This window comes from Musca domestica, unplaced genomic scaffold, assembly GCF_030504385.1.
Source record: "Musca domestica strain aabys unplaced genomic scaffold, Musca_domestica.polishedcontigs.V.1.1 44, whole genome shotgun sequence".
In the NCBI taxonomy this organism is placed as follows: Eukaryota; Metazoa; Arthropoda; class Insecta; order Diptera; family Muscidae; genus Musca; species Musca domestica.
Genome location: NW_026712334.1, coordinates 431,067 through 452,358, shown reverse-complemented (window position 1 = coordinate 452,358; position 21,292 = coordinate 431,067). Strand labels below are relative to the sequence as shown.

General features: G+C 38.1%; 1 protein-coding gene across 7 annotated transcripts in view; it reads left to right on the top strand.

Moving 5' to 3' along the window:
• The window catches only part of LOC101899381 (uncharacterized), a 202,821-nt gene that overhangs the window by 172,584 nt on the left and 8,945 nt on the right, over positions 1 to 21,292 (top strand). For 6 of the 7 annotated variants that reach the window (XM_059127343.1, XM_059127339.1, XM_059127342.1 and 3 more), the window contains one exon: positions 14,737 to 19,448. In XM_059127343.1, coding sequence (XP_058983326.1) covers positions 14,897 to 19,087 — 4,191 coding nt within the window. In that variant the 5' untranslated portion in view covers positions 14,737 to 14,896 and the 3' untranslated portion in view covers positions 19,088 to 19,448. Of the gene's footprint in view, positions 1 to 14,736; positions 19,449 to 21,292 lie in introns of those variants that run through there. The other variant, XM_059127344.1, reaches the window with a different exon arrangement.

Sequence of the window (21,292 nt, the reverse complement as noted above, 5' to 3'; positions counted from 1 at the left end):
TCGATCTAAGTTTGATAATAATATTACTATGTACCAAGTTTGGATCAAATCGGATACGCACTCCGAGAGTTATCGTTCGCACCAGTCAGCCAGACAGAACCTCCTTAAAACTCGTTTGAATCTGAATTTTTAAATCTTCTCAAAAACTATCTACCTTATGCCCTTAAATGATTCCATTTGTCTTTAATGAATTCCTTTATGTCGCCCATAAAAACTTCCTTTTGAGGTGCCTTCATTCTCTCTCTCTCTCTCTCTCTCTCTCTCTCTCTGTCTTTCCTTCTTCAAGTAGCTCTAAAGGAATTACTTTTAATTTCAACCTTTAATCAACGGAACCTCCTTAAAATAATTCTCTTGCTGCAAACTCACCCACAAATTGAGTCATCTTAACTTCCTCGTGTCATTTTTCCTTTCGCAGATAGCGTTTACCTTATCGTCCATTAAACTGTAAAACTTTCCCTGGCCATTGACCTCATGGTCGCTTTTAACAAATTAAAAAAAAGAGTTCCTTTAAAAAACGTACATTTTATGCCTGGAAACAACATAAACAATTTTTGTAAATACCAACTAAGAGAGTCGCACAACCCAATCTTAATAATGACAATGCGAACAGAACATATTGGCAAGCATTTGGCCCAACAAGCAAAAAAAAAACATCCAATGCTTCACTGAGTCACACCCAAAAGTTTTACGGATTTTTTTGGATTATGGTTTCTTTTCCTTCTTCATTTTTTATTTCTTTTGTCTTTAAAACATTTGCAAAAAAAAGAAGACCTTTTTGCGTTATCCACAAAAAGTCGACATGAACTACAGCAGTGGTCATGAGAATGCAGCGGTAAAAAATCAACAAATTGTGAATGTAATAATGACATGGCAAACCAAACAAAAATTAAAAAAAAACATGCACAACGAAATACCATGACGAAACCAGCTTTGTACATTTGTTGACCTCAAGATATATAAGTTTTTAAATTTTTGAAATTTTTTATCTTCAAAACTGGATATTAGTTCAAAAAAATAAAAAAAAAATATTTACAGTAATTTAAATGACAACAAATTTTATCAAGATTCGAAAATTCAATAACGAATAAATATAGAGTAAAGGTCCTCTCTGACAAATTAGTGATTTTTTCGTTACCCGACTAGGGGTAAATTCGTCCTTCTGATTAGTTTGGGAGTAAAATTTTCATTGTTAAATTTGCAAAGTAACATATCAAAAGCTAAAAAGCGTAAAAATTGAATGCTTTGGAATAATTTTATTTATTTTTATAAATTTATTTGCTATATTTTGTTAGTTTTAAATTTACTTTTTGGAAGTTTTTACAATTTTTATTAATTTATATTTTTTTTAATTTCAGGTAAGTTATTGCTAAATTTTGCGGACATTAGAGGTAATCCTATTTAATAGCTGAATTTAATAAGGTGTTGATTAATCAACATTAATTTGGCCAGGCGGAATGTTACAACCGTTCCAACGTAAAAGTTTAGGATGAAATCTTAAAAATACGTCAAATCATAAAGTGTAACTACAGGGTGAGATAAAAAACTGCAACAAATTCAAACACCATACTTTTTACATTTTATACCCTCCACCATAGTATGGAGGGTATATTAAGTTTGTCATTGTAACGCCTCAAAATATACATTTTACATCCCACAAAATATATATATTCTTGATCAGCATAAATTTCTATTTCGATTTAACAATGTCCGTCCGTCTGTGGAAATCACTCTAGCTTCCGAACGAAATGAAGTAAGTAAAAAAATTTACTCAAATGTGTATTATGTCTGCAGGACTTTTGGTATTGAAAATGGGCCATGTAGGTCCACATCTTCGTATAGCCCCCATATAACGGTACCTCCCGATATGCGGTATTTTGATGATTTTAGCGACATTATTTACCGGAATTGTTTCAAATTTGGTATTCGAAGTTCGTAATGGATACTACAGCATAAGACAGAAAATGGGCCATGTAGGTCCACGTCTTCGTATAGCCCCCATATAACGGTTCCCCCCTATATTCCGCAATTTGATAATTTTAGCGGCATTATTTATCGGAACTATTTAAAATTTAGTTTTGGAGTTCGTAATGAATACTACTGCCTACGACAGAAAATTGTTTGAGCAGGTCCACGTCTTCGTATAGCCCCCATATAACGTTACCCCCGATTTTCGATATTTTGATTATTTTAGCGGCATTATTTACCGGAACTATTTCAAATTTAGTATCTGAAGTTCGTAATGAATACTACAGCCTTTGACAAAAAATTGTCTGTGCAGGCTTCTGACAAAAGTTGCGTACGTATGTCCACGTCGTCGTATAGGCCCTAATATTCGGCTACATTCGGTTTTTTTAGGATTTTGACAGATTTTGAATAAATTTTAATTTTTTTTTTTTTTTTTTTAATTGCCAAGTTTTTACAAAATGGTATTCAAAGTTCAGTCCGGTCGAGCTTACAACTTTTTTACTTGTTGAATGAAAGCAAAAAATTTCGGAAATAGCATCAAATTTTAGAATAAACTTAGATTTGTTCGAATTGGTCACCTTTGGCACGAATTATGGCCTTCAAACGGCCAATGAAACCGTACAACGCTGCCCGAATGTTGCTCTGCGGTATCTTGGCTTATTTCGGCGAAGCGCTTGCTTAAGGTGATCGACACTTTGGTATTTTTTAATGCCAACCTTGCTTTCCAAAATACTCCAGACACAATAGTCCAAAGAATTGGTGTCCGAAGATTTTGGTGCCCATTGTGCGCTGGAAATGATGTGAGGAACCTCATTTTGTAACCATTCTTTTGTGGCGCATGCTGAGTGCGATGGTGCTGAGTCCTGTTGGAATGACCAAGGTCTGCGGCCAAAATGTTTGCGTGCCCAAGGCTTTAATACACCCTCCAGAGTATTTTCGCGATAATATTCGACATTTATTCTGATGCCACGAGCGATTAATACGAGCGAGGAACGACCATCAGCTGTTATGGCGGCCCACATAATCACCATGGCCGGCGCTTGAGTTCAGGTGGCCAACCGAAGGTGCACATTTTCAGCTGATCTCTTTGCCAAGAAAACACGATCATTTTTTTTTTTTTTTTGATTACAAACTGCTGGACAACGATTGTTCTCTTATCGGAGAAAACCAAATTCGACAGTTCACCACCTTCGGCCAATCAAAACAACTCTTTGGCTCTTTTGAGTCTATTTTTTTCTGTTGCGGCGTAAGTTCTTACACTTTTTGGAATTTCAATGGCTTTATCGCAAGCTCATTTTTCAATATTTGCCGAATGGAATGTTGCGGTATGTTCAGCTCACTAGCCATTTTTCGGCAACTGTGACGCGGGTTTCGATCAAGTTGCTTCTATACTATTCGAACCTTTTCTGCCGATGTTGCTGTTTTCTTCCGTCCACTTCCTTGACGTCGGGCTACGATACCAGTACGACGGTAACGAAGGAATAGATTTATTCACATTTAAATGCTGGAGTGCTCTAACGATAGCCAAATATAGCGAAATCACACTATCACGCTTGAATTCCATCACGAATAACTTTTTTTCTCGAAAATTCTCACGAGTGTAAACAATATAATGAGCTATCACTGTAATAATTTTAACAGCTGTCGGGCGAGTGGCTTAGAAATGACAGCAGTCTGAAATTGTTGGAGTTTTTTCCTCTCACTCTGTATATCTATATTCGCGATTTAGTGGAAATTTCCATATTTTTTATATATAAAAGTTATTGTTTATTCTGCCGCTAAATATTGCCCGATGACCGTCCAAATTGGTAGGTTTATTTCCTGCCCAGGCCTAAACTCTAACTCCAGTCAAAATTCCGTCGATTATAGCCGGTATAATCGGCTACAATCACGATTTTTTTGATGTCCTAAATATTTTACGATCATCTCTAACAACTATAGGGTTCTGTTCTGACCCTAACCCCACATCCGTTTTCAAATTTGTGAGGATCGGTGCATTACTGCAACAAGTAGCGTGATTAAAATTTAACATGGTCAGAAGGACGGACGGACGGACGGACATACATAGCTAGATCGACTCAGTTCGGCGAGATAGGAAGGTCCATATATAGTTTCCTATATCGGGGACCAATATTTCGAGGTGGTACATAATTGTTGGCCTAAACGAATTTATAATACCCCCAACACATAGTATTGTAGGGTATAATTAATTCGTATTTCAGAATTCTATATTTTCCTTGAGGTATATTTTTTGGACAATAGTGACCAACCCCGATGTCAAATTTAAAGTTTCTACATTTAACAGTTTCCCCTGGACATTATATTTTATTTTATAGATATATAAATGTTAATTTATAAATTCATCACTTAGTTCTTCTTTTATAAAGAACCACAAAATCGGAATAATTTCATTTTCAACCGCCAAGACCAAAGATTTATATTCATTGCCACTAAAATAGATTACCCAACTTATATGTTGACCCCATTTTCTCCTATAAAACAAAATGTTTTTGCTTCACTCTGGCTCAAAAGTAATTCATCATAATATTTGAAGCATTCATGTCTTGTAGCCACAACACTTCTGTTGTTAACCTATTCTGGCCTCCTGGCAATAATCAGCCTAGACATTTGAACGAATTATGACGAGTTCATCCATCCAAACCACTCAGTCAGTAAGTCAGTCATCCGTCCATCCGACCATCCATTCCATTCCATTTAGGCAGAATGTTCACAGCACACACACACATAAGTCATAATCCTAATGAGGCATTTAATTTTGTTTTTGTTTTTAGTTGTTTTTTTTTTTCGGAATTAAGCCATAACTAACGAGAACTGATCGTATGTGTGAGATAAGATGGATTTATTTGGCTTCTGAGCGTTGAGAGATTCATGTACGAAATAGTGTGGTGGACTTTGCTACAACTACTGTCTGTTGAAACTTTGATTAAATCCAAAGATTGTTGAAGTTTTTGGAGTAGAATACACAACAAAACGCCAAAACAAATCAGCTGCAGACTTTAAGCCCTTCTTCCTGCCTACATACATGTGGGTATGCCCGGCTTTGAGCTTCTACTTCATTAACTCTCAAGACAAATGATGAAATATGACGATGATTTATTATCAACGCCTTAATAATAACAAGAATAACAATAATGAGACGGCTGGTTCTTTAAAACAGTTTCTTGAATGTAAAGTTTACACTCGAGTTCAAAAATCTGCAATAAAACCCACCAGGTTTGAAGGTCTCTTTAATATCTTTACCCCAGGTTCATAAATGCAACGCAAAACATTTATAAAAATCGCAATCATATACCTCTGACATTGTCATCGAAAAGTATTGCCAAAGATAATGAATTGATTTCACATTGAGTGTTTGTACATGAGCCGATATCAAAGTGCGATAAGATTCCTGGGAAAAATTGATTGAGTTTCTCGTTCAATTTATAAATTAGAACGTCTCGTGTAATGGGTGTTTGGTTTTTTGAATGATCGTTTTTTAAGAATACAGGGTGAGATAAAGAAAAGCAACAAAGCCAAACGCCATAACTTTTAGATTTTTTTTTCAAATTTTGTGGAATGAAAGCCAAAAATGTCGGAAATAGCATCAAATTTTAGAATAAGTTTAGATTTGTTCTAATTGGTCACCTTTGGTACGAATTATGGTTTCCAAACGGTCCGTCAAACGCTGCCCGAATTTTGCACTGCGGTATTTTGGCCCATTCCAGACGAAGCGCTTGCTTGAGGTGATCGACACTTTGGTATTTTTTAGTCCAACAATAATCCAACGGACTGGTATCCGGAGATTTTGGTGGCCATTGTGGGCTGGTCATGAAGCGAGGGTGGCGCTTACTGAGTGCAATGGTGCTGCATCCTGTTGGAATGGCCAAAGTCTGCGCCCAAATTGTTTGCGTACCAAAGGCTTTAATACACCCTCTAGAATATTTCCGCGATAATATTCGGCATTTATTCTGATGCCACGAGCGTTTAATACGGGCGGAGAGTGACCATCGGCTGTTATGGCAGCCCACAGCATCACCATGGCCGGCGCTTGAGTTCTGGTGGCCAACGGAAGGTGCACATTTTAAGCTGACCTCTTTGTTGTTTGTTTACAAACAGCTGGACAACGAATGTTTTGTCATCGGAGAAAACCAAATTCGGCAGTTCACCACTTTCGGCCAAGCGAAGCAACACTTTAGCTCTTTTGAGTGTATTTTCTTTCTGTTTCGGTGTATGTTATTGCACTTTTTGCAATTTCAATGGTTTCACCCCGAGCTTATTTTTCAATATTTGCCGAATGGAATATTGCGATATGTTCAGCCCACGAGCCATTTTTCGGCCACTGCAGCTCGGGTTTCGATCAAGTCGCCTCTGTAATTTTCGAACCATTTCTGCTGATGTTGCTGTTTTCTTCCGTCCACTTCCTTGAAGTCGGGCTACCAAAAGAGATGTATTCACATTGAAATGCTGGAGTGCTCTAACGATAGCCTCTTGTGGTTTTCCAGCCAAATATAAAGAAGTAACACTATCACGCTTGAATTCCATCACGAATAACTTTTTTTTTCGAAAATTCTCACCAAAATGCTTTTGTGCGCTTGTAAACAATATAATGAGCTGTCACTGGAATAATTTTAACAGCTGTCGGACGAGTGGCTTAGAAATGACAGTAGTCTGAATTTGGTTGCAGTTTTTTCATATCACTCTGTATAGAAACGTTATATACACCTAATTATTAAAATAGATTCTTTTGAGGCCTTTTGGTACTGCAGTTATATAAAGATAACCCAGAATTTAGTTATTGCAAGGATCTTGGTCATATTTTCACAAACCAGGCCGGTGAAATTATAATTTGTAGCGAATCGGAGAAATCAAAAGTTGAGGTATGAGAGATTCATAATTCACAAATGAAGATAGACATTCAAATTTGTCTGAAGTATCTTTCCGCTGTTTGAACGCTTTTCCTGTGGTGCGAGAGAAAAAACAAACGGAAACTTATCGATATATTTTTTTTTTCAATCACGCCAATGTTTTGTCGGCACCCTTTTCATCATTAACTTCAACACCTTTTGTTGTATAAATAAATATTGATATCACTCAACGTCAATATTGGGTACACATATTGTGTTTTTATTTTTAATCGAAACGACAACAATGTTACGGAAAATTCATACACGTATGTAGGTCTCAATGTACGTATGTATGTATGTATGTATGTACCAAGATACGTGGTAGGTACTTTTATCTCATCGCACACAATATGTTGACTTAACCTTTTATTGATATTTACGATATTTTTGCGTTAATGTTGTCAGTTTATATTTTTTTTGCGATTTCCCCTAATGGCAACTCCTCCAGCAGACTGGCGATCACGTCATGTCTCGTGCTTTTTTTGATTCCAGTGTATGCCAGCAGATAGACACTCTGGAGGCCAATGGAAATCATAACCGGACAGGCAACAAAATGGTTGAACGAAAAACGTTTAATCAAAATGTAGTTTAAAATGTGGCAGCTCGTAGCATATCACGGGCCAAGTGGAAGAGGCGTAAAAATTATGTGGTAATTAATAAGGAATTAATTCGCTTTAATGGGACACACTTATTAAGAATTATAAAAAAAGCTCATAAATGTATGTCGAAAAAATTTAAAAGGTTGTATTAACGTAGAAAAAATTGATATTAGCCCCTGTCTGAGCTCGATAGGAAAAAATTTTAGCTTGCCTATATAATTACAAATATTGTCTGAAGAGTTTCCCAAATTCTAGATATTCAATAAATTTAAATTTTTAATTTTTTTTTATTTTATTTTATTTAATGAAATCAAAAAAATTTAGAATAAATTTAGATTTTTTCGAATTGGTCACCTTTGGCACGAATTATGGCCTTCGAACGGCCAATGATACCGTCACACGCTGACCGAATGTTGCTCTGCGGTATTTTGGCCCATTCCCGGCGAAGCACTTGCTTGAGGCGATCGACACTCTGGTATTTTTTAGAGCCAATCTTGCTTTCCAAAATACTCCAGACACATAAGTCCAGCGGATCGGTATCCGGAGATTTTGGTGGCCATTGTGCGCTAGAAATGAAGCGAGGAACCTCATTTTGTAACCAATTTTTGGGTGCCGCGTGCTGAGTGCGATGGTGCTGAGCCTTTTGGAATGTCCAAGGTCTGCAACCAAAATATTTGCGTGGCCAAAGCTTTAATACACCCTCCAGAATATTTTCGCGATAATATTCGGCATTTATTCTGATGCCACGGTCGATTATTACGATCGGACAGCGACCATCGGCTGTTATGGCGGCCCACACCATCACTCTCTTTGGCTAGTAAACACGATCATTTTGTTTGTTTACAAACTGTTGGACAACGAGTGTTTTCTTATCGGAGAAAACCAAATTCGGCAGTTCACCACATTCGGCCAAGCGAAGCAACTCTTTAGCTCTTTTGAGTCTATTTTCTTTCTGTTGCGGTGTAAGTTCATGCACTTTTTGGAATTTCAATGGCTTTACCCCGAGCTCATTTTTCAATATTTGCCGAATAGAATATTTTAGCTCACGAGCCATTTTTCGGCTACTGCGACGCGGGTTTCGATCAAGACGCTTCTTTACTTTTCAAACCATTTATGCTGATGTTGCTGTTTTCTTCCGTCCACTTCCTTGACGTCCGGCTACGCTACTAGTATCACGGTAACGAGCAATGGTACGAGACACAAAAGATTTATTCACATTTAAATCCTGGATGGTTCTAACGATAGCCACTTGTGGTTTCCAGCCAAATATTAAGAAATCACTCTATCACGCTTGAACTCCATGGCGAATAACTTTTTTTCTGGAAAATTCTCGCCGAAATGCTTTTATACGCTTTTTAATAATATAATGAGGTATCACTGGAATAATTTTAACAGCTGTCGGACGAGTGGCTTAAAAATGAAAGCAGTTCGAAGTTGGTTGTGGTTTTTTCATCTCACCCTGTATATGACTTATGACATCCGTATTTGCCCCTTGAAATAAATAACATTTCTTTTTACTCACTTCAAATGTTTCTATACGCTCTTAAAACGGAGGTGAACATCGCATAGTGACCCTATTCCCCCTTTTTCATTCTCCAGTAATAATAAAATTACTCTAACATCCAGATCACATTAATAACTAACATCCAAAAAGCTCCCAGCATAAAACGCGATATGGCAATTTCAAATAGATCAAAACATTTGAAAGAATCATATCATCATCAACGGCTATTTTAATTACCTCCATCCGACGTCATTATCTATTAAATTGAAAAGTATTTCCGTCTCAGCGGTAAAATTACAAACAGCCACTCATCTTCAACATCAGCATTTGAAAATCGACTTAAATTAACTTAAGAATTTTTCGAAAACGTATACAAATGAAACACTTGTGTTATATTCGAACATGATATCTGACTCCGTTAGATTTTCTACCAACAAATTAAAAAAAAAACTCAGCTTACACCCGCTTGTATCGATGACATCACATAACTTTTCAGCTACGAAAGAAAATCCATTGTTTTTCACAGATTCTATTCTGAACTTTAGAACAATTAACACTTTCCTGTCATGGTGATAATTAGAAAACTCACCAAACTCCAATCCACTCATTTACCACAATGATGCTGATGAATTCTTTACATATTTACCTTTGTTGTTTGGACCACAAGAGAACCCAAAACACCAGATGATGACAAAAAGAAGTAAAGAGTAGCGAACGTAGCAATCGCCCAGCTGTACATATTTCCCATAGACGAATGAGCAATTGGAGGTAAATTTTTGTGGTTTGACGAGGGTAGGGTGAGGAGTAAAATAATGTGTCATAAAATTTTAAACCTAAAAGAATAAGTTTAGAATTTTTTCTGAAGAGAGAGATCTGTAGATCTTCTCATAGAATATCTGTAGATCTGCTTATAGAAGATCTGTATGTCTTCTCATAGAAGACCCTTAGATCTTCTCCAAAAAGATCAGCTTATTTCCTGTAAGAAGGTTGGTAGATCTTCTCATAGATGCTGTGTAGATCTTCTCATAGAAGATCTGTAGATCTTCTCATAGAAGATCTGTAGGTCTTCTCATAGAAGATCTGTAGGTCTTCTCATAGAAGATCTGTAGGTCTTCTCGTACAAGATCTGCAGGTCTTCTCATAGAAGATCTGTAGGTCTTCTCATAGAAGATCTGTAGATCTTCTCATAGAAGATCTGTAGATCTTCTCATAGAAGATCTGTAGATCTTCTCATAGAAGATCTGTAGATCTTCTCATAGAAGATCTGTAGATCTTCTCATAGAAGATCTGTATATCTTCTCATAGAAGATCTGTAGATCTTCTCATAGAAGATCTGTAGATCTTCTCATAGAAGATCTGTATATCTTCTCAGAGAAGATCTGTAGGTCTTCTCGTAGAAGATCTGTAGGTCTTCTCAGAGAAGATCTATAGATCTTCACAGAGAAGATCTGTTGGTCTTCTCGTATAAGATCTGTAGGTCTTCTCGTATAAGATCTGTAGGTCTTCTCGTATAAGATCTGTAGGTCTTCTTGTAGAAGATCTGTAGGTCTTCTCGAAGAAGATCTGTAGGTCTTCTCATATAAGATCTGTAGGTCTTCTAGTAGAAGATCTGTAGGTCTTCTAATAGAAGATCTACAGGTCTTTTCTTCTCTCTCGCATAGAAGACCTCTAGGTCTTCTCTCTCGCTTAGAAGACCTCTAGGTCTTCTCTCTCACATAGAAGACCTTTAGGTCTTCTCTCTAGGTCTTCTATAGAAGACCTCTAGGTCTTCTCTGTCGCATGGAAGACCTCTAGGTCTTCTCTGTCGCATAGAAGACCTCTAGGTCTTCTCTGTCGCATGGAAGACCTCTAGGACTTCTCTGTCGCATAGAAGACCTCTAGGTCTTCTCTATCTCCTATATCGCATAGAATACCTCTGGGTCTCCTATATCGCATAGAATACCTCTACTACTTCTTCTCTGTCGCATAGAAGACCTCTACTAGGTCTCCTCTGTCGCATAGAAGATCTCTAGGTCTCTTCTGTCGCATAGAAGACTTCTACTAGGGCTCCTCTGTCGCATAGAAGACCTCTAGGTCTTCTCTCTCGCATAGAGACCTCTAGGTCTTCTCTGTCCCATAGAAGACATCTAGGTCATCTCTATCACATAGATGACCTCTAGATCTTCTATATCGCATAGAGGACCTCTAGGTCCTCTCTATCGCATAAAAGACCTTTTCTATCGCATAGAACACATTTAGGTCTTCTGTATCGCATTAGAGACCTCCACATCTTCTATATCTTCTCGTATAATATCTGAACATTTTATCTTAGACGATCCAAAGATCTTCACATGGAGATCTATTGATCTTCTCATAGAATTTATGTATATCTTCTCATAGAAGATCTGTTCATATTCTCATAGAAGATCTGTAGATCTCTTCATAGATGATCTGTGGATCTTCTCATAGAAGATCTCTTGATCTTCCCATAGAATTTAATATTTATTAACTATAATTAATTATTGCCAGTTCCACAAGTTTAATATCTTCGTATTTAACCACCTGTCAAAATTATACCAGCCAGTCATTTAATTGTCACATTAACCTCGCGAAGCTGTCGTTGTTGGACATTCAGGTGTTAATCCGTTTCATCCAGTTAATTCCAAGCTCAATCACCATTCATATGATTTGACTTGATTCGAATCGATTTCAATCCATACCAGCACACATACCGTCATCACAACCATGTCATGAAACCTCAGTCATTTCAAAATATCTAAATGACATTTGTGCCTCCTCTCAGTTAAGTTGTCGTTTTACTTCTCCCATCGGAGACATTCACAGCACATTTACACTGGCCAAGTCATAGTCTTCTGCCATTTTTCCATTTCCATGGTTGATTTTGTTAAGGTTTTTACAGTTGCTGCTGACACAAGAGTCATAGCCATTACAAGTGCTCCGGTAAAGTTAGCCAGAAATCTTTGCCATTTGCTACCCCAACTGATGTTGCCAATGAAGCAAATGATTTTCTTGATGGTGGCGATGATGATGATGATGACGACGACGATGCTGGTAATGGTTATAGCCACTACCATCGCCTTTTGTTTTGTGCAAAGAGATGAAAACAACCGCCGCTAATAATTGTAATGATTGGTAATGGAATAACGGCACATTAAAAGAAAAATTAAGAGGAAACAATATTAAAAAAAAAAAACTAAGTTGTTTCCAGGCTTTATGGACTACGTTTTGCATTTGTCGATTGTTTCTTTGGTTTGGCACAAATGTTGTGTGTTTTTTGTTTTCATTGTCTGCAACTAATTTCGTTGCAAATAAAATGTTGTAATACATTACATTCCAGCGGTATGTTCATGTCAAATGCGATTACCTTAAACAAGTCGAGATGAGAGAAATATTTAAAAAAAAATGTTGTAGTAAAAATTTCTGTAAATTTAAAAACTTTCCAACAATTATCGCATGTTACTTCGTGTCTATGGTTAAATCTTTAAAAAAAAAAAAACATTTGGTTGAATGACAGTTTGACATTGGGCGCCAAAATGCTAATTCTAGTTACCAGCTTTCTTTGCATTTGAATTCACATGAAGACTTTACTTAAACTAAAGTAAAAAAATTCTACCATCCCCGCAAGAGGATTTTTAATATATTTCGTTTTTATACCCTACACAACATAGTGGTAAGGGAATTATATTTTTGTGCATTTCTTTGTAAAATGGAGAAGGAAGGGAGATAGACGTATAGTTACTTTTGAGGATCTTCATAGAATCACTTTCCGAGTCCATTTATTCATGTCAGTCCGCCCACGTTTGTCCATGTATTTTTGTTAACGAAATGCAGGTTGCATTTATTATCCGATTGAGATGAAATTTTCCAAACAAAATATATTTGGCATCAGGGTTCGGTTGAAATTGGAATCGATTCAAATTTAGATATAGCTCCCATATATATCTTCAACCGATTTCGGGTTAATTGTGCACCAAATGGCCAATATCAGTCCAAATGACCTGAATTTTGGCACATTCGACCGAATTTAGTCTAGAAGCTCCCATATATACAGAGTGAGACAAAAAAACTGAAAAAAGTCAAACGCCATAATTTTTACAGTTTTTTTAGATTTTATTGAATGAAAGCAAAAAATGTTGGAAATAGCATCAAATTTTAGATTAAGTGTAGATTTGTTCGAATTGGTCACCTTTGGCACGAATTATGGCCTTCAAACGGCCAATGAAACCCACACACGCTGCCCGAAGCGCTTGCTGGAGGTGATCGCCACTTTGGTATTTTTTAGTGCCAGCCATGCTTTCCAAAATACTCCAGGCACAATAATCCCACGGATTGGTATCCGGAGATTTTGGTGCGTTGTCATTGTGCGCTGGATATGAAGCGAGGAACCTCATTTTGTAACAATTCTTGGGTGGCACGTGGTGAGTGCGATGGTGCTGAGTCTTGTTGGAATGTCCAAGGTCTGCAGCAAAAATGTTGGCGTACCCAAGGTTTAAATACACGCTCCAGAATATTTTCGCCATAATATTCGGCATTTATTCTGATGCCAAGGCCGATTAATACGAGCGGAGAGCGACCATCGGCTGTTATGGCCGCCCACACCATCATAATGGCCGGCGCTTGTGTTCTGGCTGTTATGGCCGCCCACACCATCATAATGGCCGGCGCTTGTGTTCTGGTGGCCAACCAAAGGTGCCATGTTAAGTTGACCTCTTTGGCAAGTAAACACGATCATTTTGTTTGTTTATAAACTGCTGGACAACAAATGTTTTCTCATCGGAGAAAACCAAATTCGGCAGTTCACCACTTACGGCCAAGTGAAGCAACTTAGCTCTTTAGCTCTTTTTAGTCTATTTTCTTTCTGTTGCGGTGTAAGTTCTTGCACTTTTTGGAATTGTAATGGCTTTACCCCGAGCTCATTTTTCAATATTTGCCGAATAGAATATTGCGATATGTTCAGCTCACGAGGCATTTTTCGGCCACTTCGACGCGGGTTTCGATCAAGTCGCTTCTTTACTTTTCGAACCATTTCTGTTGATGTTGCTATTTTATTCCGTCCACTTCCTTGACATCGGGCTACGCTACCAGTATCACGGTAACGATTTATTCACATTTAAATGCTGGAGTGCTCTAACGATAGCCACTTGTGGTTTTCCAGCCAAATATAAAGAAATCACATTATCAGGCTCGAATTCCATGACGAAAAACTTTTTTTCTGGAAAATTTTGACCAAAATGCTTTCGTACGCTTGTAAACAATATAATGAGCTGTCACTTGAATAATTTTAACAGCTTTCGGACGAGTGACTTAGAAATGACAGCAGTCTGAAGTTGGTTGCAGTTTTTTTCATCTTATCCTGTATCCTTAATCCGATTTCAGGTTTATTGTGCAAAGAATGGGTAATATCAGCCCAAATGGAATTAATTTCGAACACGGCTCCGATATATATTTTTTTAATATAATCCCTTTCGAAGTGATAACATGCACTCTATAGCAATGTTATTTGTGAATTAGTGAAAATCCATTCAGAATTGGATATGCCTCCCCTATATTAGTTCCCTCTGAAACCACACTATAACCTAAAGCCAAATGTTGATAGGTGGTATGATTTACTTCAAATAAATTCTTTTGTTACGGGAGCTCTACTAAATATGCATAGTGGTGTAGTCGACCCCGCCCAACTTTTGACTTTTCCTTACTGGTTTTACTTAATATTTAATTCTAAAAAATATCCATCTAAAACATCATTTTTTTCTCTTCCCTACAGTTTCCTCGTCATTATATGCCACCGCTGGCCAACCTGGAACCCCATCCGAACATTCAATGCAACTGCACGTAAAAACCAACTACAAAACTTCTTCATTAGCTCTATCCCACCCTTCAACAACTATACTATCTCCCAAAATAAACTTCACATCTCTCGAAAAATGTCAGAACCACTTAGTAATGATGTCAGCACCGAATCCTTGTGTACAGTAATAGAAACGAGCAGCAACGAATATTTATCCAACAAATTCAACAAAGATCCCATTAAATGTGTCTCACTGGAATCGCTCGATACCAATCGGATATCACCAACAAGTAATAATCTCAAAACGAATGGTTGTCTACGCAATTCCTTAGACGAAAGCTGTGATACGGACACTACCGAAAAGTCCATAAATAACGCCACTACCGAAGAAGAGGGTGACGGTGGGTTGGAGAAGAAACCCAAGACGAAATTGAAAAAATCCGTATCATTCGATCCAAATGATGAGAAAATAAAGAAATTCATTGCCGGCGAACCGATAGTTGATCAACAGAATCCTTTCAAGTCCAATGGCTATTTGAGCACTACGAATGGTGGCAGTTCAAAGAGAAAAGATAAGAAAACTCCACCACCAGTACCGGCAAAACGCTCCACACTAAGTGTTCGCAAAACCGTAACTCAACAACTAAGGGAACGGGAACGTGAAAAAGAAAAGGAGAGAGAACGTCAAAAGAACGAGACCAACAATCGCAAAAGTAATGGCATTATAAAATCTCCCTCGGATGAGTTTGTCACCACAGAAGAGGTCCTGAAACAATCGAAATACGTTAAGACCTACATAAAGAATCCGGATCCATATTTTGTCTACGATCCCACGGTATTAGCTCGTTTGAAATTTGAAGAGCTGCGAGATTTAGCTTTGAAGAAGCCACCAAAGAGAATTGTCACCCAAAATACGCCACAGCCCCAGCCAAGGGAACGTCTCAAGGAATTGAAAAATCGCCAAAACGAGAGCAAGCCCTCGAAACCACCAATAACATTTAAGAAGTGCTCGAAACCCAACTACCCCGAGTTATCCGATTTGAAAATTAAAACTGGTACTGTCCTAGAAGATAGCCTGTATAATCCCCTCGAGGTAACCAAGAATGCCAAGAAGTTTGATGAGAGGGTAAAAAAACTGCACATATCTTCAGATGACGATTTGGATGAAATTGAAGAACCTCTAACGAAAAGTGAATCCAGTGATGATAATAATATGAGTGGAACACAACAAGAAGAAACCGGAAAAATGCCACAAAGTGGAAATAACAATGGTGCGGCAGATCCTTGCGTTAGTAGTCGGGAACCATCACCATCACCACCGCCCACCGGTACCTTTACCAATACCATCAAATCGAAAGAATTTCAAGAATATCTCGAAAAGAAAGGTTTAACTTTAATACCCAAAAAGATACCCAATGGCGCCCAACCAATGTATGGCAAAAAATCTCCAACCAGTGGGGGTACCATCAAACAGATAAGCTTTAAGGCAGAACCTGAACGTATCCAGTTCAGCAGCAGCGGCGGCGGCTCAGATAGTGTGGATGCTGCCGGCCGCAATAAACCTTCAGTATTTCAGAGGCTTTTGGCCAACAGTATTTTTGCTTCGCGACGCAAGACAACGCCCAAAGAACCGGTTCCTATAATCAAACCTTCATATGATGGCAACCAGGAAAATGGCTCACTGAAACCCATCAAAAGGGTTGTACTCGAACGTCAAAGTTTCCATGGCCGACCAAAGGCTGGCAATCTGCTGAGTCCAGCTGAGGCCCTAGAATTGAAACAACAATTGGAGAGATCTCGTAAAAGCTATGCCAGTGGTGATGATATCTCTCTATCGATCTCAAGTGCTCTGGCAAATGCCGAACATCAAAATGGTAATGAGAATCTCACAAATTCCATCAAATCCAATACCATAGGTACTCCGGGGCTGAGAAGAAAGGAGCTGCAAGGTAAATCAATAACCAAACCACCAAGGAGAACATTGTCGCGCGAAAGAATTACAAAATATGAGCCACCAAAAATGATGCTGAGCGAGAGACCCACAAATGTTAACAATAATCTCTACACCTTGGCACGTGAACCAGCTTCTGCTGCAACGGCTCGGGAAAAGAACGACACAAGTTTCCGCAGAACCATTGATCGTCAGAGTATGATTCCGAAACGTACAACTCAGCCGCAGGATAGGCAACAGATATTTGGTAGATCTTCATCAATGGATCGTAATGAAATATTGAAGAGAAATGCTAATCATGGCGCCCAATCACAACAGCCGGCGAATCAACAACAAAGGTCTAATAGTGTTACAGGAGAAACTTTACTGGCACCTATTACCACACGTTCGGGAGATAATGTACAGGAGACAACATTCCCCGTCAATGATGGTCCACCCATTACCTCTACACCCAAACGTGGAGGAGAGAGCGGAGGTGGCAACCCTTCCACCAGCATTAATACGAAAAATATTTCACCAATATCTTCAATACCCAAAAAGGCATCCCAGCTGGGTGTCTATGTCGATCAACAGGAATGGGAACGTCTACGAGCTATCAAGGAGCAAACTGATCGGGAGCTATACTATCGTGTCATGCAGCAACAACAGAAATTGCAACAGCAGCAACAACAAGATCAGCAGCAAGATAATGCGAAATTCAAGGATCAACAGAATATTGTAATGAGCTCGCCTTCTCACAATCCGACCAAGTCATCTCAAAATTTGGAAAATATCTATGAACACTTGCCCGGTGGCAGTCAAGTTCGTTTGGCTGCCGGACAAGATGGACAATTTACCCGGGGATCTCCGCAACGCAACACATTTTCAGGGGTAATACGTTCCAATGCCAATCGCCAGGTGAAAATTATTGATGGCAAACCCGTTGTGGCGCCCGAGGCCAGGTTAAATAATAAGTCCGGTCAGAATTCCATGCCACGCTGTCAAAGTGTTTTGGGTAATGTCACTGCCAGGGGTTATGAAAGTGAAACTCCTGAGACTCCAGTGGTGCTTCGACGTAAAGCCGAGGGCAATCAACAAACCACCACAACCAGACGCATTGGTGGCCTTTTGACGAGAGAAGAGATCTTGCAGAAAATCAAGGAATTTTGTCGCAAGTCCTTGAATAAAACGCCAACTAATCAGCAGCCAGCACAGCTACAGGCCATCTACGAGAAACAACCAACAGCCACTGATCTCTCTCCGGTATCCTATGTCTCCGTGGAGACACATCAACGACCTGGGTCTCGTATGTACGCCGCTCCCCAGGTGCCACAACGCATGCACAGCTTACCAGCCCCAGCTCCGGGACATTTTGTTCCCATTGCCCAAGAAATTGTAACCGATCCCAACACCAATTCACCCATTTATGCCCATGTCGTGAAGAGAGGTAGCCTACAGTCCAACCAATCGGAATTGTATGAAATACCTCATCGCACAGCTATGGTGGCCACAACGGCCCAACCAACACAATACATAATTCGACGGGAACCGGAGCTGAAACCTGTCTACATACGTCCAGCTGGAACTTTGCAAAGACCTGAAAGTGCCTTTTCTCCAGCTCCCACACAATACATATTGGTCGATGGTGAAAAATTACAGCCAGCACAAATAATTACAGCTTATCAACCGGCCACTGAGCTGTATGCCCAACCTCAATATGTTCGACCTCATCAGCTACAGAGCATGCCCGGTGCAGCAAGTTATGGCTACATAACTGTACGCGAACCCATTTCCATACAACCGCAAATAATACGACCCCGTTTGCACGACGGACGTAGTACTCCATTGATACTTGATCGCTCAAGTCAACAAGTGAGTCAAATCTACTGGACACCGCAACATCAGAGGCTGCAGCAGCAGGCGGGACTATTAACTGATCAAATTAGTCCACGTTACGCTCTCAAGCAGTCATCGGCAGTGATGATGACGTCGGCGGCAGGTCCATTGCAACAACAACAACAATTTCAAAATCGTGCTACAACTCCTATAATAATGCAACAGCATCAACCATCTCAACTTTCACCCCATCTGCAAAACATTCCATCGCAGCAGCAACAACAACGGCATTATTCTGCATCTCCTCTGATTAGGGAATCAACTCCCCACAAGCCGCAACAGCCACAAATTCAAGAACTAACCAACAATTCCATCTCAAATGCCCGACAAAGTCCAGCATTCGATTGGGAGAGTGGTTCGGAGGCCGGTGAGGTGCAGCGCATCATGGAAAAGCAACAACAACACGACCAACACAAAAACGGTGAGTTAAAACGTGCAACACTCTTAAGGAATTTCAGGCTGAGAATGGCAAACTTACTTACGGGCAAAACTAGAAAATAGTAATCTCTACTCCATCTTTCCTTCTCCCAATTAATTAGCAAAACTAATCATGTTTTTGTGTGTTTTTGGGAATTAAAACTATAACAACAAGTGCTATGCTTAGTTTATTTAAGTCAAACTTAACCTAAAAAAAACAGAAAAAAACTGGGAAACACTAACACGAATATCTATTTAAGGCATGTTGTATTTTAAAAATTTAGCTTTTTTAAGTTTATATTTAGATTTTGGTAATACATTATGTGAAATTAACAAAACAAAAACGACATGTAGATGTTTGTTACTTTAACACAAGAAAAAAAAATACAAACAGTTATAAACATGGTTGTAATTGGAAAATAAAGTTGGCAAAATAATAAAGAACAAGGTGTCATTGTGTTTATTCTTCTCTTTTTTGTTAAATTTTAAATAATTTTTAAATTTAACGGTCGTTTGGGTTTAGTTTTCTTTGTTGGGTACTAAAAATACAACACTGCATGTGGACATATACCAAAGATGAGCACTTGTATTAGAAAGTCTACATTAGACGATAGTTGGCCAGTATTGCCAGATTGAAAAATTATCTATTTAATTTGTCAGCATTGAAGAATGGTATTGCCAACTTTAAAAAGTAACTTCAGCAATACAGTGATTGCTGTAGAAACATGTGGCAAAATAAAGTGACATTGAATTGAAGATTTAAATCAAGCAATCACATTCAATTGGAGATTTTGAAAATTGTTCTATTATCTAAGAAAATTATGAAAACGGTAAAATAAGCTGTGGCCCAAATATATGACAGTGATAGATTCATTCTTGATATATGTTTAAAGAGTAATAGTCAAAAACATATTTGGCACTAATATCCAGTTTTCCTAAGCCAATCGATAATACGTTCGTTTATTTTCTCAGAAACATTTACTTAGCAAGAATTTACTGAGAAACCAGTAAGGAAGGTCTAAAGTCGGGCGGAGCCGACTATATGACTGTACTTAGCAAGAATTTACTGAGAAATCAGTAAAGAAGGTCTATAGTCCGGCGGAGCCGAATATATTATACCCTACACCACTATGCGTAGAGTTCCCGTAACAAAAAAGTTTGTATTGGGAATTTATTCGATGATACCAACTATGAACGTTATTTGAATGGGTATCATTGTTTTAAACAAGTCACAATTTAATATTATATTAAAAACTATTTATTGTAGCAATATATGCACCGTACCGAGTTTCACCACATGGTTTTTTTCGGTTGAATATGAAATAATTTATGAAATTAGACTTTTGGTGTACAACGAACCTGATATCGGATAAAGATATATATATGGGAGCTATATCCAAATCTGAACCAATCTTGACAAAATTTTAAAAACTTATTTCTGAGCTCTATCTGATATCTGGTACAAACGATTATTATTGTGGAGTGCATATTACACATGTGAGACGCTTAAAGCCCCAAATCGGATGAAACATATAGCTATATCTGAACCGATTTTTACCAAATTTGAAATACTCGTTTCTAGGCTGAATTCGGTCGAATGTGCCGAAACACATTCTATTTGGGCGAATATTAAATATTTGACGTACAATAAAATGGAAAACGGACGAAAATATTTATGGGAGCTATATCCAAATCTGATATAAATATCAAATCGAATGAAACATATATATGGGAGCTATAGTTATGTCTAAACTGATTTTCATCAAATTTGATGTACTTGTTTCTAGGCTGAATTCCGTCGGAAGTGCCAAAATTCACTCCAAAAAATTTCATCTCAATTAGATAATATATTTGACCTGCAATGTTCACAAAAATACATGGACAGAGGGACGGGTGGAGAGATTCTATGAAAATCCTCAAAAGTAACTAACTCCCTTCTCCTTGTTTCAAACAAATGCACAAAGACATAATACCCTTACCAATGAGAGGGGTTATAAAAATATGATTTTTCGCTCTATCGAGAGAAAAAATTGCAAAAGTAACAAAAATGATAGTTAATAATTTTTTCCACCAAAAATTCTCTTCCAAATGGTTATATAATTACTGATTACTGTCCAGCTGGGGAAATTTTCCCACTAAGAATTTGCAAACATTTGTGAACAGTTTTTTTTACAAATTATCTAGAAAAGGAACACTCCAAATGCTTTCTCCATTCTACAATAGCAAGTTATTTTAAGTTATCACGTTTTTTTTTTTTTTTTTTTTTTGTGGTTGTGTTTGACTTCTCTG